Genomic DNA, 24,553 nt, shown 5'->3' on the forward strand with positions numbered 1-24,553 from the left:
AAGATAGTCCCTGTGTTAGAGGTTCTGGTAGTTTTTTTCTTTGAGTTGTAGCTATTAACATATCCATAACTCACTGCCCAAACCACATAAAACTCCTCTAGCAGTTTCCTCAGACAGTCTTATTTTCTGGAAGAATAAAAACCAACAGAGTTTCTTGAGACTCACAAAATAAATCTCAAAACCGTTTCAGGAACTAAATGGTAAAAATGTTTCTGTGTGTGTTTTCTTCCTGAGAGTAGTAATTTACAAAATGTTTATTCGCTTAAGATTTTTAAAGTACTCGGAAAGCATTAATAAGATTTGATTTGCCTTTCAAGTTGTTACACCAATTACTTGAGTGACCTAAGGGTAAATAAGAATTAAATGACCAATGCATGTGTGTTCCGACATTTTTAAAGCAATTACAGCAAATGTGAATTTTGTTAAATTGTTTCACGAACAAAGACTGCAGTTGACATAGCTTCAAGGAGTTTGCCATTTTACAAACATAGATAAAAAGAAATGTAGCTGGGTGGAGTTTCTCTTTAATAAGGATTGAGTGGCAGAATGGCCTAGAATACTAATGCAATTCTGAATTCAGAAGAAACAATTCTGAGAGATACAACTTATTGAAATTCTGAAATAGTTATATTTTTCCCTTCCCCCTATGCTCTGGCTAATATAGAAACAGGAGTAAAATCAATGTTGGTAGAATTTTATATTTGGGGGGAACCAGGAAAGTGAGAAATGATATGGTGGCAGCTCCAGCAACTTGCCCCCTCTTGAGGAGCAGGCATTTACTAGTATAGGAGGGCCCCCCACTTTGGGCCCTGGATGCTGTCCCCCTTACCCCTTCACCCCCCACACACACACTCACTGGGCTCTGGGATTGCATGGTGGCCATTACACAGCCTTATGTATCCTCCATGTGTCTTACTGAACTTTTTCAGAATTGCTCTTCCTCCTAGTTTCTAGTCCTGCACTAGACAACTGGACACAGTCATGTTGGCTCCTGTGGGAACTGTTAGCTTTGTCAGCCTCAGTGCTCACAGGCCAGAGATGTGCTTGGAGGTCAGACACCACGTGTTTTTGATCTGTGCAAATTCTCATGGGAAGTCTTGGGAGGAAGAACTTGTCCGGTGGTGTCAGTAATAAGGATGACTCCCCTGTTTGCTAACCCCAAGGGTCAGCCTGGGAAACACCCCCCCCCCCCCCCCCCCCCCCCCCCCCCCCCGGCTGACTGGCCCTTTCCCCTTTTCCACAAGACTGCGCTCACGGGCACACCTGCCTCTGAGGGGATGGCGCCTCATTGCAGAGCCCTTACCTGCTCTGGCTTCTTCTGTGTTGGTTGGGCTTTCAGGAGGACTTGGGCTGCTAAGACTGGGCATTAATTAAAAAAAAAAGTTTTTCTTAATGCGTCATTGTTCTTACACATGTGACTGAATCTAAGGCAATACTCCCCCGCCCTTTCTGGTTCTGTGCCCCCTCCTCCCCTCTCCTGGCCCTTCCTTTTGATTGGCTGCTGGGGAAGAATAGCTGATCGTCCATGGGCTGTAAGGTCTGCCCAGTGGCACCTCTGCTCACTCTGCCCCTCGCTTTGTGGGCTTGGTCCTCCCTGTGGACAGACAGGTCCAGGCTGGGTGCTGGGCGTTTTCTAAGCTTCGCCTGCAGCACAGGCCTGCATGTATCTCTCCTGTGTCCCCCCCGGCATCACCCTTTCTACATACTCACTGTTGCCAACTCCAGCGCTTGACGGGCTTTCAAAGAAAATGATGGGCAAAGTGTCTCAGCAAGAGGCACAGCGGTCCTTTCGCGGGCGTGGAGCTCTGGGATTGCTGCCTGCACCCGTGCATGAGGACCAGGGCTTCTACTGCAAGTGGGGTGTGGGGCAGCCTCTTCCCTGGGCTTGAACACTCAGCAAGGCTCTCTGCTCTGTCAGAGGAAGTGGGTTTTAGGTTTTCAGGTGACATTGGGAGAGCACGACCCCACATGTGCAGACGTGTGAGTAAATCCATAATTTTCAAGGTGAAAGAAGGTGGCGAATGCTCCAAGTTCATGGGGCTGTTGGGTGAGCTGGTTCCCACCGCAAGTTGGCGTGGGCCGGGCCCTGTGCCAGCACCCCTGGAGCTTCTGTGAGCTTGTGAACAGCCAGGGGGGCCTGTAAGTGCAGATGCTGATGCAGTAGATCAGGGTTGGGCCTGACATTCTCATTTCTCACGAGCTCCGAGTGATGCCGCTACTCCCAGTCCCAGGGCACACTGGGCAGAAAGTTCTAGAGGCGTCCTCCCCCACACCCCGTACACACACCCAAGAAGGAGCATCCAACTGGTGATGAAGCCCGGCCTTTGTCAGCTCCTGCCAGCACGACAGTGCTGACTGCCGTCAGGAAGGAAAGAGCAATGTGCACGCTGCAGTTGTGCCAGGAAACAACATGATGTGGGACGGGCCTGGGGGCGGAGACAGGTAGGTGAGGGGAAAGGGGAATTTAACTAGCCTGGGTTCGGAGTCATTTTCACCTTTGTCCTTCTGCCTTCAAGCAAGCAGGTGGAGAGAGATACTTAGGTCTCTGATCCCAGCGCTCCTCCTTGGTTTGTTCGTAGGTGATTTAAATCCTGAGGGTCAGCCACACCCTAAGCTCTCACCCACCACCACCTCCATGCCACTCATCCTGGGGTCCTGTCCCAGTCTCTGTCCCCCAGGCCCATCCAGGCTATTTGGGGGAGCACAGCTGCCTGGCTGGTGTTCTGTTTGGGACTCTTGTTCTTTATCCTTGGACAGAGGAAGTGTCTGTCTTTGTCCTTTGGGTCGGATTTCTCCACACCCACCTTTCGCGGGGAGCCTTTTGCTCTGTACGGGTCAGCACGCTGCCCTTTTAGTATTTTGAGATTATAGGTGACAGAGTTTTAATTGGCTCTGAGAAGTTCAATGCCCCCGGAAAATGAATATTTATGAGTTCACAAAGAACTATTATTTTTTCCCCTTTTCATTTAGCATTGACTCATCTAACTACTTTATTTATGACTTTGCTGCTGAATAATCTGTGCTCCTTTGGGACACTGCCCACCCTGTGATCAGGACAGCAGGCCCCGCGTTGTAAATGGGGCTCTGATTTCCATTTTGGGGGAGTTGGCAGCATCAGGTCTGCCGGGCCCCCATCATCTGCTTGATTTATTGTCGGTGACGTATGGGCCGCCTCTGTGGCTTCCCGTTTAGAGAGAAGTAAATGCTTTGCTGGTGTTGGACAGATTGTCACGGGCCTCCTGTAAGTGGGCCTCACTCTTCCGTCCCAGGGCCTTTGTCCTTCTGCCTTCACTTCTGTGGCTTCTGCTCTGAGCTCCTGGCCTGCCTTGTCTCCACCACCTGGGAGGCGGGGGGCACTGGTTCCAGCAACGCTGGGCATAGGATGAGGTGGGCCTTGTACTGGAGCAGCGGCCCCAGAGGAAGCTGGAGTGGGGGCCAGGGCGATGCTGTGGGCAGGATGTGTGTCCCAGTGGCTGAGAAGCTGTCTGTCCATTGAGCCTGACCGCCCTCTTGATTGGTGACCACACACATTTGCATTTTGGCTTTAGGCATTCCCTCGAGGCAGGAAGGCCGGGACCAAGAAAAACCCATCTCTTTCTTCATGGGGTCCTGGTTCCAAGAGCTTTTGGGGGATTGGATGGGAAGAGATTAACCAAAGAACATATATGCATATGTGCATATATACATAACCCATGGACACAGACAATAGGGCGGTGAAGGCCTGGGGTGGGGTGGGGGCTGGGTGGAGGGGGGGGCAACATAGGGGGAAATGGGGGACATCTGTAATAGGGTCAGTAATTTTAAAAAAAGTAAAACCTGAGCATTCTCACTTAACACTTCATCTTGACGGGACTGCCCGCCAGCTGACCCTGGAGACAGACAGTTCCTAGCCCCATGCTGTGCTCAGATATTTCAAGGACTATAGTGAAACTCAGAAAACAAAATTAACTTCATTTCAGTTTAATTTAAAAATGTGTTCTGACAGCACTTCGGGGCTTCGTACGGAGTGGCGACCCAGAATCCTGCCACCAGTGGATCACCACAGGCAGAGATGGGGCCGAATCCCGGCGGGATTGGGGGGAGGGGCAGCTAGTGGTTTACCTGGCGCTTCTTCCTCTTCTCCAAGGGATGGTGCCGCACACTCATGTTATGAGGAGTCGTCCCTGAGGATCTGGGCTGTGGTGTGATCGATCGGACAGAACGGAGGGCTGGTGGGTGGGGGTGGGGAGATGGAGGAGAGCGCTGAGGTATGGCTGTCGGGTCAGCGACTGAGTGTAACTGCCTGGTGATGGGAGCGGAGCTGGGAGTGGCACGGGGCATGTGTAAATTCTAGTGACCCACCTGTTATAGGGCTACTCTCTCTGCAGTCAGAGTGAAGCCTGTTAGTCCTTTCACCCACTCCCAAACTTCAAAGATGGCCCAGTGGGGGAGAACCAAGGAGAGGCCCTGAGCACTGGAGGAACCGTCTAACTCTAATTGCAGCCGCCAGAACCCTGCTTATTCCAGGATGAGACCACAGGATTGTCGTTGAGGCTCTGCATTCCGGGTCCAGCCTGGCCCAAGTGAGGCCTGTGCATCCGAGCCACTCCCTTCTCTCTCTGGACTCTTCTCCGGGGCCGGGGCCTCTGCAGCGGCCTGCTTTTCTGACAACACATCTGGCCCCTCGCAGGCTGAGAGGCCTCGGTGCTCCCGGCGGCTTGGCTGGCTGGGTGGGCAGCTCCTAGCCTGGGCAGCCTGATGCAGGCAGCTCTGGGCTCTGGGGAGAAATGGCTGCTGTCCACCCGCCTCTGCTAACCAAACCCTGTATGTTCCACGTTCCTGTTTTCTCCTCTAGAACATTCGTTGTTTTAAAACCCCATAGTTGGTGTTTCCTGCTGGGGCTGCATCACTCGCCTGATGGGCTGCCTGTCTGCACTGGCTCCTAAGGAACCCCAGTCCTGCCTCTGTCTCAGGGGCCTGGAGTCAGAGCACCCGCGGCTCTAACCTGTGTCTTCCCTTGCCAGCTGTGTCCTGAGGGGCCCTTCCTCTCTGTGACCTTCAGGTGAGCAATGAGTAAAATGCAGATGGTAACAGCACCACTGTCAGAGCTGTCATGAGGCCTGAGATGGCACCTGTGATTCCTGGCACCGAGCGCCTGCTCAGAATGTGGCAGTCAGAGCTGTAATCTCCGAACCCCACTGTGTACCTCTCCCTCCCCATGGCCTGGCATGTCCTCCTGGGCCGTAGCCCTTGTCACTCCGTGTTTAGCAGGTGGCTCTGGGGGTGGGAGGGCCCTCTCCCTGGTGGAAAGGTAAGACTCCCGGTGTGAGCTCCCCTAGGTCCCCAGGGTCCAGAAGAGCTTGGTACAAAGTGGGATGTTCAGATATCTGTCAGGTGAGTGAGTGAGTCAGCGATCTTTTATTATTCATTTTGGCATCATGTAGGAATTTGGACAAGGTGACTAGAGTTTCTAGGACTCCTTACAAAAGAAATCCCAGGAGAGAGAGTCACCTGACTGTCTTTGGTTTCTACTTATAATAGAATCTTGTCACAGTTTCAGATCTTTCCATCATCCTTACTGAATCAGAGGAAGCTAAGAGAGTCCTGTAGGCTGAGTGTGGGGGAGGGAGCAGAGTCCTCCACTCAGTGGCTGTGCCTTCCTAGGGTGGTCCCTGGGGCCTGCGTGGCCCCGGCTGTCCCTTCTGTAATGAGGCCGCCACACCTGAACCTCGCCAACAAGGGAACCAGAGAAGGAAATGTAAAGTCAGGCAAATGCAGGATGTTCTGTTCGTGCTCAGAATCTTCAGTCAGCAGAAATAGCCTGTGGCTGCCGGGAGGGTGGCCGCCAGCTGTCCCCGTGAAGGGAGGAGGTGACCGAGGGCGCTGGGGACAGAAGTTCTCTTTGGAGATGTCATTCTATAGGTGTAAGGCTTCTGATGGCTTTTCCTGACAGTCATCTTAGGACAATTGGATTAAAAGCGTGTTTAAGCTGTTCTGTCATTTAAAGCCCGCTCTCCGGATAAAGAAAGCAGACTCTTTTCCTATTTATTTCCCTTCCTGGCCTTGCACTTAAAAGCATGCTCAGAAACTTTCTCTGCCGTACAGACCTCGGGTTTCTGTGCTGCTGCTGATGCCACATTTTGTGCATCCGCTCAGGGAAGCAGGCTTTCCTGTGGGCACGCTGGGAGACGTCAGATGGGAGAGGCCTGCCAGGCGGCGCTCTAATTGGAGTGCTTCGAAAACTGCCCCGCGGTGCCTCCTCTGCTTCCTCCACTCTCTGCTGTGTGGCTGTTACATATGCGGTTGTTTTCACTTTAGCGTTTGGCTGTGGAGAAGGGGATTTTCTGCCTCATGCTTTGGGTGTCCATCCCCTGGCCGCAGAGCTCAGGAGTATGTCCTTATGTCCCACACCAAGGACCTTCTCAGGACACCGTTTACCTACCTAGTATGGGTTTCTGAGCCCTGGGTTGTCTGGGCCAACAGGAATAGCTGGTGGACTTAAGTCTTCGTCATCAACAGTATCCATTGAGCACCCAGCTCTGTGCTTGGCCCTGGGCCAAGGGGTTGACGAGAAATAGGATTTATGATTCCATTCTGGGGCTTGAAGACCAGTGGGACATAGGGGTGGGTGGGTGGGGATTGGGAGGTAGATGGAGCAATCCGCAGTTGCTGAAGGAATCTGAGTTCGAAGAAGGAATTACACACCTCTGTCGCTTGTTACTCTTCTCTAACTGTGTGTAGTGATTCAATTAAGTTCTCAGCCCCAGCCTAAAGGAAATTCAGTCTGTTTATTGGCTAATGAAGGATGCAGCCGCTCGCGCCTGCCTGCGGGGGTCCCATCTGACCTCCCTCCCCCACCCCCCACTCCTGTCCCACAGCAGGACTCTTGTCTCACAGGCCAGGCTCTTGCTTTAGACCCACCTTGGGCTAGGTGTCCCTCCTTGTCCACTGGCTGTCCCACTGCGTTTGGTCATTTTCAGGAATGGAAACACTTCTATGGCCATGACTAGAACAAAATTCTCTGTGCTTCATGAAAATGTGTAATAAAATTTAAACCTAACCTCATTCTAAACAACCATTCCTGCGATACAGGAAGAGGTGGTCATGAGCTGCTCCATGCAGGCTGGCGTCTCACCGCGGAACCACAAGCAGGAAAAGGCGCAGGCAGAGCTTTAGGAAATCAGCTGTATGCTCACACATGGTGAGCCACGAATACCGTAGAAAGCATATTTGGCTACAGTGTGGGCCAAACCGTGGGTGGCGTGCGTTTAGAGCAGAGAGGCACTGGGTGGGAGCTGCGGTTGGGGAGGACCTCTGGGAGGAGAGGGCCTTGGAGAGGGTGAGGGAGATCTGGGTGGGCACAGAATGTAAGTGCAGGCGTGGGCTGGAATAGGCTGTATCTTGTGGGGGGGAAATGGAGAAGAGACTGGTGGGCTGGGTGTCCAGGCTGCTGGCAAAGTGAGCCACCTGGGAGCCTCTGACGGCCAGGAGCAGACTCGCCTCCCGATGTGCCCATGAGGGTGGGCTCAGGGCATCGGGCATCAGGCAGCCGCCCTCCTCTCCTTCTTCCCGTCCCCCATGTCTCTCTCCTCTGGAGCCTGGCTTTTCCACAGAGCTGTACACCCCACCCTGTGGACCTCTCCATGTCACATCAGCTCCGTGGCCCCATGGCCCTGCCATCACACCAACCTCCTGCTCCGGGGCCCTGGACTGCTCAGAGGAGGTCTAGTCTTTGAGAACTTGACTGAAGAAGCATCTGCCCTGGTCCCATCCATAGGGGGCAGGTCCGCATATGTGAGGTGACGTGTAGGGGTTCTGAGCAGAGAGTGTGGGTGCAGGCCTGGGAGAGCGGGAGAGCAGCTTCACGTGGGTGGAGGGGGCTGCTGAGAGCAAGGACCAGCCTCCACCCAGAGCAATGTGCGCTGAGATCGTTAGAGGGCTGAGTCAGGGAGGAGGGCCTGCCTATGTGGTCTTGAATCTTTGCTCTTCTTTGCCTGCCCACCTTGCTCTACCTGTCTCACTTGTATCCTCCCACACCAACCCGGCCGGTCTGTAGCTGGGCAGCTCGGAAGCCTAGCTTATCCCTCTCTGGGTTTTCCCAAAAGACCCGCTATAAAGTCTGCCTGACCTCTGGGCGCTGACTCACATCTCAAGGTCAGGACCCTGACCATCCTGGTGCCCATGCACCTGACACCCGGGCCTGTGCCCGCACCCTGCCCACCAAACCTGAGCCGGCTCTGGGGCTCGGACGTGGCCCTGTGATTCCGGAGTCTCATATCCTGTGGCTGCAAGGAGTTCCTTTGTGCAGCTGCTTTGAGGTTAAGCTGGAGTTGTTCTTGGGGAGAGTAAAGGGGCTACATGGGAGGGGAGTCCTGGCTTTACCAGATGCCTCTTCTTAGAGAGCCTGACGCCCGGTGCAATCAGTGAGCAGCACCGCACTTGTGCTGTTGGGGGATAATCAGTCTAATCATCGTGGACGACGGCAGGACGCGAGGTGTTCCCCCCCCCGCCCCCCCACCGGCTCTGGGCTGCACTCTGCTCCCAGCCAGGTGCAGTCTTGTTGCATTAGGAGCGTGGTGTCTGTGTGATGTCTATTTATGCGTAACCAAGAGCTAGGGAGTGGTGGGGACAGAGGACACCTGCGGGTGGGGGGCAGGGTGGCTTCTGGAGCTCAGGGCTGGGAGTCTGGATGGCATGTCTCATCCTTTCCTTACAGGAGTAAGGAGGGGATTCCTGATAGGAACTGCGGTTTCTGGGATGGAATTCTTTCTAGTGATGATAGCATTAATAAGAAGCTACCATTTTGTCCAAGTTTAAGTAGATCCCTTCACTGACTTCCTTAAACGAGTCTGTGAGGGACTCAGAGGCAGGTGAGCTGCGTGAGGTCTCCCGTGTATTAAGTGGGGGAGGTGGGTGGACAAGCCTTCTGACCGTCCTGCTTGTGCTCCCAGCCACCTCCCCTACCGGCTCCCTAGTACACACACCGTTCTGGTATCTTCTCCCACCCAACAGGAAGGGCCTGCAGGGGAGTCCTTGATCCTAGGAGAATGAATATCTTTTTGGCTATTTCCTTCCAGTTCTCCAAGGGGGTCTGGTGAGAACTCTGCAGCCACTGTCTTGTGGGTCCCTGAGCATCTGCCCTCACGTAGGGCAGGGCCTGGCCCACTGCTGTGCCCGTGCACATGGGAAGGTGCCTGGCCTCTGGATGGAGACCTAAGCGCGATGAGGTGTGGTCTCTGTTTCTGCTTCTAAGACCTGCCCTTGGGGCGTTCCCGAGGGTTGATGAGAGTGTCTCCCCTTCAAAGCTAGGCTCGGGAACCCTGGTCTTAGGGAGGAGGCAGGATTCCCCGCATTAGTGAGCAGGGTAACCAGCAGATAGAGGCTTTTGGAGAGCCAGGACACCCAGTGGGAAAATGTTGGTGTTTGCTGACTCCCGCCAGCCACAGGAGGAGAACAGGATGGTCAGTGCTAGTTGTAGCCAGAGGCGAGCCCACATGCTCCTTCCGTGGAGGGGCTCTCCTGCCAGGGGTAGGACAGCCCCAGGCAGACGGGCACAGAGCTTGGCCATGCTGTGGTTGTGGGCAGCGGCTCCTTCAGAGGCACGCCTGCCTCATCCAGGTGGGCAAGGGCACCCCACCCATGGAATGGCCATGGCTGGGGAGTGATCAAAGCTGCCCGTGGTCCAGGACGGAAGGGCAGCTCGCTGGGCAGGGCAGGATACACACAGTGCCCGTTCCGCAGAAAGCCGAGGGGAAGGAATTCCAGCACTTCCAGATGCTGGAGCCAGTGAGCCAATGGGAAGCCCCAAAGGGTGAGAGAAAGTCAGGGATGCCAGCCTGGGGTGCATGTAGGAGGAGGTCTGAGGGGACAGCTCTGGTCAGGTGCTGATGGTTCACGGTTGACTCTGTGCCACCGATGGAGCCTTCCCCCCACCCTATCTTTCTGGTCATTGCCCACTGGTCACAGCAGAACTGTGGGTCCTGCCCCCGCCCCCCTCTGCAGAGGCACTGAAACATGGATGAGCTCCTCTTCCACTTTGTGCTGGGGCGGGATGATGCCCATCAGTCCCAAGGTGCTGTCTGGGGTGGAAACGTGAGTTCCAGCAGCCACCAAACAGTGGTGCTCCCTGTACCCTCCTCTCTCAGTTGTCACAAGGGTCTCATGGGCACGACCTGAGTCTCACCTTAGCACTGAGGAAGCGGAAGCTCTTGGAGGTGAGCTGGTGGCTCAGTGTACTGGGCCCGGGGCCCGGGGCCCGGCTGTGCACCTGCGGGGCTGCAGCCAGCCAGCTCATGCCCTCCAGGCAGTCACCCCGCTCCCATCACCAGAGCGGCTTCTCAGTTCCGGGCGCTGAGCCTGCCTGCCTTCCTACCTGCACCCAGGGCTGCTGAGACCTGCGAGCTCACACGGCATCACTCCCTGTTGAAAGAGAGCACCGTCCCTCCTCAAGCACCTCCCTGGGTACAGTTTCTGTGCCAGTGACACCAAGCAGCTCCCGGGAGAGCCCTGCCAGCACCTGTGGAAGCCACGCTGGCCCATGGGAGGCTGCCCAGCACCGCAGTAAGGAGCAGTCACGTGCAGAGTGAGAACCTAGTATGGGGGAGAGGTTGTAAGGTATTTGTGCTCAGTGGTTCCCGCACTTGTCCTCTCATTATCTGAATTATCTGCAGCTTCAAATAAGTACTAATGCCTGTGTCCCAGCCCCAGAGCTTGCGCCTTTGTTATGCTGGGATGTGGCCTGGGCCCTGTTTGGGTCTTTTCATCACTGGGTTAGCCTAGGGAAGCAACTCTGACAAAACACTCACTTTCCTCACCGATGTCCTTCTGAGGCTCTGCCCTTTAGAGGGAGAGAATATTCAGGCTGTTGGGACAAGGCGTCCATGTGTCTTGCCCCAACACCAGCCCCTCGGGGCGTGGGTGACTAGGGCTGGCCTGGCCCCTGAGCTGGCGGCGTATGCTCCAGCCCCGGAGTGATGCAGTGTGTTCTTTGCACACCCCTTGCTCGTTGTCACAACAATTACAGAGGCACCACCCTGAATCTCACCTCGCAGTTGAACAAACTGAAGCTCCTGGCGCTTCCCACCTGAGAAGCCGGGGAGGACAGGGAACAGCTGTTGGTTTCACCTGGGCCTCTGGATGGGCCAGCCACTAGGTGAATAGCCATCCAGCCGCGCCAGCCATCGGGCACCTTCCTTCCTTTTTGACTCTGTTATGAAGGGAAATTGAAAAAGAGCCTTATTGTGCCTTAAAGGCTTTTTAATTATATATAAGTCACTTAATTTAAACTACTTTAAGTTCCATTTTTAATATAAGTTTTATAGTGGTACAAAGAAAGTGCTTTCTAATTAAAGTGTGTTTGGGGATTTATCTCCCGGTACAAAAGCAGATGCCCATGGGAGTCCTGGCCAATTATGTATTCAGACAACAATCGAAAACCACCAAGCACTGGCGGGAAGCAGGGCGGTGAAGGTGCATGGGAGGGAGCGGCATCTGCGGCTCCTCCGGTGGGAGCAGGGGGCTGTGAAGATCCAAGGAGGAGGGTGTGGAGGCTCAGCAGACGGAGCTGCCCCTGTGATGCACGGCTGGATGCGCACAGCTGCTTCCTCCACCGCTTCTCAGCGCTGGTGCTGCTGCTCTGAGGGGGAGCGGGCGATGGAGAGGGGCCTGCTTATTGGACAGAAGGGGTAATGGAGCAGGGAAGGTCATGCTCCAGCGGGGAAGGTCTTCACTCAAACAACAGCCTGGGGGGGGGGGGGGTCTCTCCCCCCTGCCCCCTCGCCCGCTGTCCCCTCCCCCTGCCCATCCCCCTGCCACTTTATCTAAAATAGAAAACCTTTCCCTCTACCATTCTGTCCCCCTCCCTGTTTTATTTCTGACCATGCAGCTTTGTAACATACGTGTTTTATGAATTTCATTTTCTTGCTTGTTGTATGTTTCTCCATGTGAGATCATAAGCGTTGTGGGGACAGGGGCTGTGGCTGTCTTGGCACTGCTGTATCCCAGGACAGTACATATTTGTTGAATGAATGAATATATGACCAAATGAGTAAACAAATAGGTCAGGAGACCGATCAGGGTGCCTGGGGGAGAGTCATCGTGGTGAGCATAGGAGGATTAGGCCTGACAAAAATGCACCTGCAAAGCCAAGCCCATGGAGGCTGGAGGTGACCAGAAAGGAAGTGAAGAGCAGGCGGAGGCCCTGCCTCGGAGGCCAGCGGCCCTGGAGGGCAGAGGGGTCACTGACCGAGCTGAAGGATCGGAGGGGAGGGGGCCTGTTTCTGGGCAAGATGGGAGATTTTGGTTGGATTAAAGGGTCTTTACTGCCCCTTTTGGGAGAAGAGGGTGTGCCTGTCCTTAGGTGTTAGCCACACCACGTGTTTCAGCCTGGTTGCTATCAGACACTGCCTGCAGTCCATTTTCCCCGGCTGCCCCCTCTCACCCACCCCTGCACCAGCAGGGCTCTGCAAGTTTTTGCATCTTTATGTGGGATCATCTGCTTTTGTGACCCCCCTTCCCCCCACCCCCACCCCTGTGCCTGCCCCGGCCACTCCGTGTACAAAAGCAAGCATGAAAAGTGGACATGAGGAGCATGTTGGAGGGTAGCCTTTCTTCCCTTTTTGTCTTTTAATTTTCTAGATGCTGGCTATTCTAAATCTCATCTTGGGCTTACAGCTGGCAGAAAGGAAAAAGGGGCAGGTTTGAATGTCATGCTAAGCAGGTGACATGGTCTTCTGGAAGGTACCTGGAGGGTATGATGAATAATTAACATGTGAACCTGTCCCCTTTCCTCCTAGGGGCCATCTGTCCTCCCCCGAATACCCACATGGCAGTCTTGATTTTCTTAGGGCACACAATGCGCTGGGCTTGCCGAGTCCTGCTAGTGTCGCTGGAGGTGACTGTCACGGAGGGCCCCCCCGAACCTGCCCCGGGTGCCAAGTCAGAGCCCCAGGCTGCTAATCGTTAGGAGAGTCGCGCACGCAGAGATTGCTTGTGTGGAGGCCGAGATGTGGATCACTTTCCAAATCAAAACGTTAATTAGTTTTTAATTTGTTGGGTTGTCTGAGAGATAACACTGGAAAGGGCCCTCTTTCCTTCTTGGTCTCTTAACCTGGCTGTGTGCAGGCCATTATGTTTAACAAGGGGGAGTGATCAATTCGTCTTTGACATTTATTCCATCAAACGCAGTTTTAATGTTTACTTGTTGCTGTGGGAGATTAGCCACAGAACACTGCCTTAAATTAGGAGTCAACTTAAAAAAAAATTGTAAATGAATAACCTTTAAGATAGAGTTTCAAAAATTACTTAGAATTTAAAATCCCTAAATTCTCATATAATAGTCTATTCATTCTTTACCTTTAAAAATGAGAAAATTAACTTCTAACTGGTCTTAATTTTTGAAGGCCTGGCACATATCCTCACACTACCTTTCCTATCTGGTGTTTTACAGTTACCATTAATCCCCTTTCTCTTTAGAGCAGCGGTTCTCAACCTGTGGGTCGCGACCCCTTTGGGGGTCGAAAGACCCTTTCACAGGGGTCGCCTAAGACCATTGGAAAACACATATGTAATTACATATTGTTGTTGTGATTAATCACTATGCTTTAATTATGTTCAATTTGTAACAATGAAATTGGGGGTCACCACAACATGAGGAACTGTATTAAAGGTTCACGGCATTACGAAGGTTGAGAACCGCTGCTTTAGAGTATCACAGCTTTCTCCTATACTGGGCAACCTCTGCTCTGCCTCAGAAAGCACTGGGCAGAAATCCCTGTGAGACTCAGCCCATGTTTCTGATTCGCCCTGGCTGGGCTGTCTGGTCTCCCCATTTTACAGGTGGGTAAACTGTGGTGGGAGATGGCTCTCTCAGGGCTGCAGCTGGTGGAATAGTTATGACCAAAAGCAGGTTATTCAGACTTCCTGGAGGCTGCGAGGGTCTTGTTTCACAGTATCCCTCAGGGACATATAATAAAGTTGATGTTCCTCACATGTGTGCCACAGGGAGGCTATTGTAGCTTCATAAAAGTGATTTAAAAAAAAACAACAACCAAGAAAACAAAATAGATGATTTGCACCTCAATCATAAAGAGATTTCTAATATTTTGTCAAAATTGTCTATACATGGTCTCTCCCTTTTGTCTTGATAAGCCTCCATTTACACGCTCCTGTCCTGTGTAAGCACTAGTTTGCTTACACTGACCCATTTATTATTGGGTGGGAAATAGAAGGGACACAGACCTTACCGTATCAGCCATGTTTCAGCCCAGTGAAGGTCACTTACTTCCTTTGCCTGTGTTGTCATGCCCAGCCCCAACCCTTCTGTTCTTGGTCTCCTGAGAAAGGCAGCAAGGCCTCACCTGATTGGGCAGGTTGTGGGTGAAGCTGGCTGAAAGGCCAAAGCAACTCCCTTAGCTACCTAAGCATCTTAGGGTTTAGGCTGCCGCCTGTGCCTCTCCTGCCTTTAACGTGCCTTTAAGGCATTAATAGCCCATCCACCCCAGAGGACTCGTGGGCAGTTCCCTGTGAGGCAGGAGATGAGCTCTGACCTCTTTCCTGGGTGGCATTTCTCAAGAGCTGGCGCATCCTTGTTGGCCTTTCCCTTGAACACTTGCCCAGAAAACTCTGTTGTTAGCTGGATTATTCACCTGGCCCTCAAACTCGCCCTTGAGTGTAAGGTTAATCCCCTAACCCTTTCTTTATCTGGCTTTAAGGCCCAGGCATGTTGTGCTGGGAAATCTAACAATCGGAGGTTTTCCTTCTGCTTTTAACTGAATGATACCGGTGAGATAAAGTGCACACAGTGCTCGGTGTGGGCTCAGTACACGGGAGCCAGTGACGGAACACACGCTGTATCAGGCATCGCTCTATTTAGCCGTATCCTGCCCATCCAAGGGAAGATTTTAATTGCAGAATGGGGTCTTGCTAGCAAAACTGAGAGTGGTTAGAGTCAAACTTTTAAAATTCAAATGAATGAATGAAAAATTGTAGGAAGGGTTGTTAAAGAAGCATTAGTTTTAAGAGCATCTCAGAAATGAATAAAGTAGAATTTAGATGTCAGAATTTCAGTCTTGATTAGCCCTGATAGCACAGCTTCCCTCTCCACTGTATCAAATGGTTTATAAATTGAACACATGGGCTTCCTTTTGTAGCTTCTTCAGGCACTTGGGGCCGAGGGAACTCTGAGGAAGGGGGTGTCCTCAGCTCCTCTGAGGCTGGACCCTGGGCTCACCATCAGGACACTGGCAGGGGCAGAGGGCTGGCCGACAGCTGCCCACCTGAGCAGGTGGTGCCCCATCTGCGCCAGGCTCACCCTCTGCTTTGTCTACGAAGACCTGGCCATGTTGCGCTCCTCTCAGCTTAGCTTTCCTGGCATCTCTCCTTACTAGTGGGTACTTTTGACCCCCATTTTCCTAACCTACACAGCTAACATTTTCCCAGAAGCCACCGAAGCCCTTAATATTTCAAGTGACAGACTGAGACTTACCCTCTCACCAAGGGTGGATGAGGAGGCGTGACTGTGGTCTGGGCCCGCGCTACACCACCCACTTCCTGAGCCTCACGTGCAGCCTAAGCTGGGAGCACAGCTGACGTGGAAGTGAGAGGCCCCTGGCATGGAGTCTGAGGCTCCTCATTCATGCTTTTCCAGCGGCTCTCAAACTGTTCTTTGGTAGCTGAGGATCTGTAATAGATTTTTGGATTATGAAAAATATTACTCAGCACTCACATTATATTGATTCAAAAATAAAGATTATGCAGTTCAATGGCACAGTAAAATACAGCTTTATGGAATGGTAATTTTTTACTTAAGCTCCTCTACATTATAGTGGAAGATAATGGATCTGGGAAGGGTACAATGAGGAATAAAGCTGTTGTATTGTATTGGTTAAATGACATTTAAAATGATTCGGCTGTCCAATTCGTGGAAAGGTTATGAACAGTGAATGAAAAATCTAAAATTAATTCCCTCCTTCAAGAAAGTGTGATTTATACCCTAATAAAATTAGATTTTTAGTTAAAGAAATTTAGTCATTAAGTAATGTCCCTGCGCTGACTCTCATTTATAACCATCTTGTTTGAAGCTTCTGCAGCAAATAATTTTCCCCTTAGGCAATGCACCCAGGACCTTGGTGTCAGTTATCTCAGTGAGCTTTGTTCTGTTCAGTTCTGCTTCAGCTTTTGAGGGTTGATTTTTAAGTACTGGAAAGACAGGTGTTTTATTTTTAATTCTTACCCAAGGAGTGAGGATGTTTTTCCCATTGATTTTTAAGGGGTGGGGGGGGGAGAGGGAGGAAGGAGAGAAAAACATTGATATGAGAGAGACACGTTACTGGTTGCCTCCCACACGCCCCCTTGACCAGGAACTGAACCCGAGACCCTCCAGTGCTCAGGCTGACGCTCTAACCATGAGCCAAGGCGGGAAAGACAGATTTTTATTTAGCCTCAATAATTGATGGAGCCATTGAACTCATTGCCTCCCGCAAATGATTTTACCATCCCTTAGTTAACTTCACTAATGGCGGTAGTGATGACGACAGCCACCGGGAGGACAGATGTGTGCCAACCACCATGCTCGGCATGGTCCAGGCTTATTGTTGTTCCTCTTAGTCATCACAACTACTCTAGGAGGAAGGCACCATCATGGCCTGGTTTTACAGAGGAACAAACTGAGGCTTAGGGGGTAATCTACTTCCCCAAAGGGGTCGGGGTACAGCTGTATGGAGTTGACACCTTTGTCATAAACTCAGAAACTGGGTATATGTGGTTTCTTGCTTGATTTTGAATTTACATATGTTTTCTCTCTGTTTTCTTGATCAGCCTTCATAGGAATTTATCAAGTTTATTAACTTTTCAAAGAACCAACTGTTGGCTTTAAAATTTTGTGGTATAATTTTTTTCTGTTATAATTCATTGATTTCTGCTCCTAACTTGTTTTTTTCCTCTACTTTTTGTGGGCTTAAATTGTCCTTTTCCTGGCTTTTAGAGATAGATGTTTAGGTCATCAATTTCTAGCCTTTATTTTTCCTACATGCATTTAAGGCTATAATTTCCCTCTAACTACTGCTTTAGCCATATCCCATAATTTTGTAAATGCTGTTATTCAGTCATCATTCAATTCAAAATGTCTTCTCATTTTCTTTGTGATTTTCTTTAGGAAATTATACAGTATACTTCTAGATTCATGGATCAGATATTTGGACATTTTTCTATAGTCTTCTGTTATTAATTTCTAATTTAATTTCACTATAGTCAGAAAACTATGTATGTTCTCTATATTATTTTAATAATTTGAAATTCACTGAAACATCCTGATGACTCAGCATATGACTAACTTTTATAAATGTTGAATGGATACTTGAAATATTGTGTAGTATGCAGTTGTTGGGCACAGTGTTTGATGTACATCAAATACGTCAAGTTTGTTCATGAGGTTCAAATCTTCTATAGCCTTACTGTTTTTTTTCTCTACATACTTTATGAGTTAGTTACAGAGGTTTCTTAAATTCTCCAACTGTTATTGTGGATTTGTCAATGTATATTTCTTCTTTTAGTTCTTTTAGTGTTTTTAAAAATATTTTTATTTCAGAGAGGAAGGGAGAGGGAGAGATAGGTAGAAACATCAATGATGACAGAGAATCATCAATTGGCTGCCTCCTGCACACCCCCTCTGGGTATTGAGCCTGAAACCTGAACTTGAGTCCTGACTGAGAATTGAACCATGACCTCCTGGTTCAGAGGTCGATGCTCAACCACTGAGCCACACTGGCAGGCAGTTCTTTTAGTTTTGACTTTATATGTTTAGTCTATGCTATTATAAATTTAGAATTGCTATGTATTCCCATTAAAATATCCTTCTTATCTTTATGAATCATCTTCTTTGTCACTAATAATAATTCTTGTTTTAGAGTCTACATCAACTGTATTTTAGTTGGCATTAATATGGTTTATCTTTTATATCTTTTTACATTCAGCACTTTTGTATCTTTTTATTTATGGTGTGCCTCTTATAGGTAGCAAATAATTGAATTTTGTTTTATCTAGTATTTCAACCTTTGTATTTTAGAATTTAAATCTCAGCTGACTGTTGACCAAAATATGAGAACTTGGAGAAATTTTAACCTCTTTGACCTTCTCCTTCCTCCCATTTTAATAAATACCTGGGAAATGAAGTTGAAGAAACCTTTAAAGATCAGATAATCTTATTTTTATTTAAACTATTCAGAGCAAAATAAAGAAAAACTTCCAAATACATTATATGAAACTAGTATTTTAATTCCTAAGACTGAGAAAAACAGCACCTAAAAGTTATAGACTATACTGATTTATGAGTATTAATGCAATAATATATTTAAATCATAGAAAACAGAATTCAGCAGCATGTTTTTAAAAAACACAGTGGTATATATAGAATTGTATACACAATGGAATACTACTCAGCCATAAAAAGGCAAAATATTGCCATTTGTAACAACGTAGTTGGACCATGTGGGTATTCTGCTAAGGAAATAAGTCAGACAAAAAATGATAAAAACCATATGATTTCACGCATATTAGTATGTGGAATATAAAACAAAAAAGTAGCAAACAAACTCATAGATATGGACAACAGATTGGTGGTTATTAGAGGGGAAGGGGGTTGGGGGAGGGTGATATGAGTAAAGGGGGTCAAATATATGGTGACAAATTAAAGCTAGACTTTTCGTGGGTGAGCACACAATACAGTATACAGATATTGAATTATAATACACACCTGAAATTTATAAAATGTTATGACCAATGTTACTTCAATAAAAAAATTTAAAGAAAGAAAAGAAAGAATTTTTTAAAAAGTTATTCCAGAAATACAGGGATAATTGACTACTATGAAATCTAAATAAGTCATCAAATTAATAGAGCTAAGGAGGAAAAAATATCATATAATCACATCCATAAATGCAGAGAAAGTCTTTGATAAAATTCAACACACATCTTTTTTTTTTCACTCAACAAATGTGTAAGAGCATCTGTTCTAATGTAGCACTGAGGATACAAAACTGGAAAAGATACTCACATTCTAGTGGAGGGAAAGAGGCAGTGAGTGAGTAGGGGACACGCTGGGCCATTCGTTTTTTAAATATTTATTTAAAAATATGTATGGATTTCATTAATATAATAAACACTTTATTTACTAGGCAAACACTAAAGTTTTTTTTCTTAAAGTTAAAGATAAGACCAGGATGCCCACTATGTCCACAGTATTTAACATTAAATTAAGGGTTAGCTAAAGCAATAAGATAAGAGAAAGCAACTAGAGACATAGGAAATGAAAATAAAATCATTGCTATTTATAGGTTATATAAATTGAAACCCCAAAATAATCAATGGAAAAACTATTACAAACAATAGGATATTTAGTAAAGTGGCTGGTTATAAAATCAATATATAAAAATCAATTGCCATCATATTTACAAACAAAAATGAGTTAGAAGATATAATGGAAGAGAAATTTTATTTATGATAACAAAAGTGAAATATTCAAAATACTTAAAGGAAAATGATAAAATACTCTTGAAAGAAATAAAAGTAGACTTGGACCAATTATTGAAAATACCATGTTGCTAGATAAGAAGGTACAACATTATACCACAGTTGGCTTTCTCTAAGTTAATTTACAAATTTTATGCATTTGTAATAAAACTTCCATAAAGTTTTTTCTAGAGCCATAAAAGTTGATTATTAATTTTCCCTGTTCCACAAATACTAGTTATTTGTGGAGGAGCAGCGTGGGAGGAGCTGGGTTTGCTTTATGCATGCTGTGCTTTGTGGCTACCATATCTCTCAGTACACTTAGCACTGGCCATGCTCCTTCTTCTGAGCCCTGAGGTGTGAGTGTCCCCTCAGCAACCAGCATTCCTGAAGCTCACTTGGTTCATTGTGCTGTACTGCTGAGCTGCCGGCCTATAACGTGCATCTTTCATTGGCCTAAACTGGGCTTTAGACCAGGGGTCCTCAAACTACGGCCTGCGGGCCACATGCAAATACAAATATTGTATTTGTTCCCGTTTTGTTTTTTTACTTCAAAATAAGATACGTGCAGTGTGCATAGGAATTTGTTCATAGTTTTGTTTTTTTTTAACTATAGTCCGGCCCTCCAACGGTCTGAGGGACAGAGAACTGGCCCCCTGTTTAAAAAGTTTGAGGACCCCTGCTTTAGACTCATTGCAGAGGTGGCAGTCAGAGAGTGTAGCTTGGGGAGGACAAACTTCTCAGTGCCTCCTCATTTTCTCTCTGATATCGCTTCCCCTCCTGACTCCCCAAAAAATGCTAGACAAGAATGCTGAGGTATGAAAGACCATGTCATTTGTTTTAAAAGTGCTGGCCTGGCACTGAATGGTCTTGGTTGTGATGGTGAAGAGTTGGCTCAAGTTTGGTCTTTTATCTTCTTTTGTTCAGTTGCTAGCATGGATTTTCAGCTTACTCTCAATAGTAGGCTTTTTGTCCTAAGCTGGTCATTTATGATGAATTGTAGATATTTATATTAGTTATGAAACTACAATATATGTTTTCAGCCCTTTCCCACTATTACTTCTCACTGGGTGTTTTTCTGCTTCCTGGGCATTCCAACCCCTACCTTTCCTTAAGCTATTATCCTTCCCTCCCTCCCTCCCTCCCTCCCTCCCTCCCTCCCTCCCTCCCTCCCTCCCTCCCTCCCTTATTCCTGTCCGAAAGCCTGCCCATTCTTCAGCGCTGTGTTCAAAGGTTCTTTTACAAATCCCCTTCCAGCTGAATGTGAATATTTATCAAGGGAAAATAACCCCTTTATTTTTCAGTAATTCATGTTTGTTCTGTAGCCTCCTGTTCAACTGCGAATATCTTCAAGGCAGGAACTCAGTGTGTTTTTCCAATGTAACTTCTAAAATACTTTGCTGATTGCCCTACACATAGCAGGAAGATGAGACTGAATTTAGAAAAACCAAGGGCTTAATGTAGTCAGTGGCATGGACTGGCATTCCATATTGTCCATAGATCCTACCCTTTGGAAACTATTGAATTGATCATAATCAATCACCAGATCATGCCGGTGACCTACACAAGCAATAGTGGCACCACTGATTGGAACCCGCTGCTGGTGAGATAACTGGCCCTCATTTATCGGTGTTTTCCCCAGGCCCTTCAAAGCACCTGCAGTCTAGGTAGAGGGTGGGGTATCAACCTGGAGCAGGTCTTCCACCTGGTACCAGCTCAGATTCCACATAAGGAAGACCGGGAGAGTTGGCTCTGCTCATTTAAAACTGCACAGCTAACAGTATTTTCCCCTAAGTCCCCCCAGCAACAAGTTGTTTACATTTATAGATATGTGTGTGTTGAGAGCTTAAGACCCATCCAGCGTTGCTGAATGTCATGTTCTTATGACATTGTTCACCTTTGTGTGAATAAATGGCGAGTAAAGGGTGAGATGTTTGCAAGTAACTGTGCACATGAATTATTCTTCAAAAACACAAAGCCTTTCTTTTCTTGCAGGAATTGAGAAGCTTTGAAGTCACCAGAAGAGAAGGTAGGAAAATGCGTTCATACCCATTTCATTCTTGTGTTGACATCTTGGGAGCAGTTTGTTGAAGCTAAGATGAACTTCAGAATGTGGGAAGCCTGTTCTTTGAAATTTCATGTAGCCTTTCCTGGGTGCTGACTATTTGGCATTTGGCTTCTAGGGACTCAAGCACTGAGTGCCTGGTTTGCTTGTGAGAACTATGTTTTCTTCCTTCAAGGATCAGAGGTGGTGGTTGGGGAACTGGCTCACTCATGATTATGTTTACAGTCTCTTGCAAGAAGCCTTATTTCATTTTTAGTGAAGTTTGATATAACTATTTAGTTTCACCCAGCAAAAGCAGCATCAACAATAGAAAATGGTTTATGTTTTGAGGTATTTCAATATCTTGGAAAAGATGCCACTGTGAAAAATATTTCTGATTAGATTTTACAGCGTTAGCTAAGCTGAAATAGAAATAACCAATTACTTTTCCTTTTGAAAACAATTCTGTGATATCCTGTTTTCCCTGCCAGAGTTCCTTAGCACATTTGTTTTCTGGTCCCTGAGGTAAGTATATGGGTAGTAATTTCTGAAATCTTTCTGTGGAAATTTAAGTTTCCCTTATTGTCCTTCAGCAATACCTGGTCTCTAATAAAGGAAAGTCTTTTGTATGGTTTATGAAATCATCGCCAGTCATCCCTTAATTGAAGGGAAGATGAAGTCAGAAACCAAAGTGGGTTCTTGGTCTAGGATCTGGCCTTTGGTTTTATTATTTTTTTTTATTGTTGACACTATTACAAGTGTTCTCCACTTTCCCCCTCTTTGCCTATCTCTGCCCAGTTCCCGCCCCCCTCCCCTTACCTTCACCACATTGTTGTCTGTGGCCATGGGCTATGCATATATGCTCTTTGGCTAATACCTTCACCTGTTATCCAGTCCCCCTTGCCCCCAACACCCTCCCCTATGATGCCTGTCAGTCTGTTCCATGTATCTGGTTTTATTTTGTTCATCAGTTTATCTTATTCATTAGATTCCACATAATAGTAAGATTATATAGTATTTGCCTTTCTCTGACTGGTTTATTTCACTTAGCATAAAAATCTCTAGGTCCATTCATGCTGTCACAGGCATAAGAGTTCCTTCATTTTTACAGCTGCATAGTATTTCATTGTGTAAATGTACCAGAGCTTTTTTTTTTATCCACTCATCTACTGATGGACACTTGGACTATTTCCAGATCTTGGCTATTGTAAATCACACTGCTATGCACATAGGGGTGCATATATTCTTTCTGATTGGTGTTTTGGTATTCTTAAGATATATTCCTAGAAGTGGGATCACTGGGTCAAAACACAGTTCCACTTTTAATTTTTTAAGAACCATCCATACTGTTTCCATAGTGGCCGCACCAGTCTGTATTCGCACCAACAGTGCATGAGGATTCCCTTTTCTCCACATCCGCACCAGCACTTATTGTTTGTTGATTTATTGATGGTAGCCATTCTGACAGGTGTGAGGTTTAAAACCTCACTGTGGTTTTAATTTGCATCTCTCTGATGATTAGTGACATTGAACATTTTTTCATATGTCTGGCCTTTGGTTTTAGATTAATTACACCTTCTCCGTGGCAATGTCTCCAAAAAGTGTCAGTCTTTAAAAAGTGAGCAAATTCCATATTGACTCCCAAATGTAACATATTCCTGCCTCCTGTTTAGCTCTTATTTTGTATACTACAATGAAAGACATAGAATGGCCATTTTGTCAAAGTGTGTTTCTAGAGCTTAGAGACCTAAACTTTCCACACTATCTTTATTAGTGGACTATTCCAACTAGGCGTTTGCTGCTGTCTGTGGTTCTGGAACCTTGGATTCAAAGGAGGTAGATAATCCGGTTCTAGGATGAATGTCTGGCTTCCATTCCCATTTGCTATTGTCTCTGGCTTGCTGTTGTCCATGTCCTCTGAATTGAATCCATAGGTTAAAACTGCACTATCAGGGTAGCAAATCTAAATTAAATTGGATGAAGGTGGGTGGGGCAGGGAAGGCACGTTTCTTATTGAGAGTTGTGTTCACAATGGGTGTGATGCCATGAGTTGAAGAGAAATAACCACAAGGAGAGAAGGTGACATGAACTTCGGTTTTGATTACCATTCAATTCATGTCAGTATTTCTAAATGTGAATGTTTGGAATTAATTTGCATTGTGGAATCACATAATTTTGGAATCTTCCTGTCCTTCCTGTGTTAGAAATGTTTCTAAATATTAAGATTGGGGTACGAGAGAACTATGGATATTTTTCTCAAAGGCATAAACCTGTCTGAGGATGAGCAAAGGCTTGGCCAGGCTGTACTCTACGCATCTTGAAGCAGCAGCTTTCACACTGGCTGACCAGCACTTCCTTCGGGTTTGTACTGGCAAATTTGTCTTGACACCACATAAACGTTTTTCTTCCTGTTTGCACTGATGTCTTGCTTGCTTGTTTCTGTCAAAGTTGAGTGTTTGAGAATTCCTGAAATAGCCCAGTGCCTTAATGTCAATGCTGATAACCTGGCACCAAGGAAGGAAAAGTGAACCTTGCAGGTTGCTTGCAAGTTATTTCTCTGTCTGAGAATTCATGGGCTTGGGCAGTGGGGTTGTTAATCTTTTCCAGAACAGTGTAGGGGTATACAAATAATAAAGGCACTGTGAACATTTTCATAAAGTATTATTCCTCAAAACAGAAGATATTGTCTATCCACAGATACTTAAGTTTTGGGGGCCTTAGCTTTGACTTTGAGCTAGGGCTGAAAGAGAAGCAAATAAGTCACACTCTGAATGTTTCTGCCCAGTGTACTGGGCCCAGCAGGTTCCAGAGAGGTAGCCTCTGGATCACAACATCTAGGATATTTTCATGTTTTTGTTTTGTGTTGTTTAAGTACTATACCTGACTCAGGGCTACAACTGGATGACCAAGTGCAACTTCACACTATATGACTCCTGGACACTATTCACTAAGTCTGTGAAGTGATAGGGACTCATCAGTAGTGGGACTGGAGTTCAGGCTAAACCATAGTGGGGCTGGAGACTGTTA

General features: G+C 47.4%; 1 protein-coding gene across 1 annotated transcript in view; it reads left to right on the plus strand.

Moving 5' to 3' along the window:
- Nucleotides 1-24,553, plus strand: part of FSTL4 (follistatin like 4) — a 327,977-nt gene that overhangs the window by 11,008 nt on the left and 292,416 nt on the right. Inside the window, exon 3 of the mRNA XM_070415004.1 lies at nucleotides 21,478-21,511. Within this exon, the coding sequence (XP_070271105.1) occupies nucleotides 21,478-21,511 (34 nt within the window). The remainder of the gene's footprint in view (nucleotides 1-21,477; nucleotides 21,512-24,553) is intronic.

This window comes from Myotis yumanensis, unplaced genomic scaffold (assembly GCF_028538775.1).
Source record: "Myotis yumanensis isolate MYYU_CA2020_CCGP unplaced genomic scaffold, mMyoYum1.0.hap1 SCAF_5, whole genome shotgun sequence".
NCBI lineage: Eukaryota > Metazoa > Chordata > Mammalia > Chiroptera > Vespertilionidae > Myotis > Myotis yumanensis.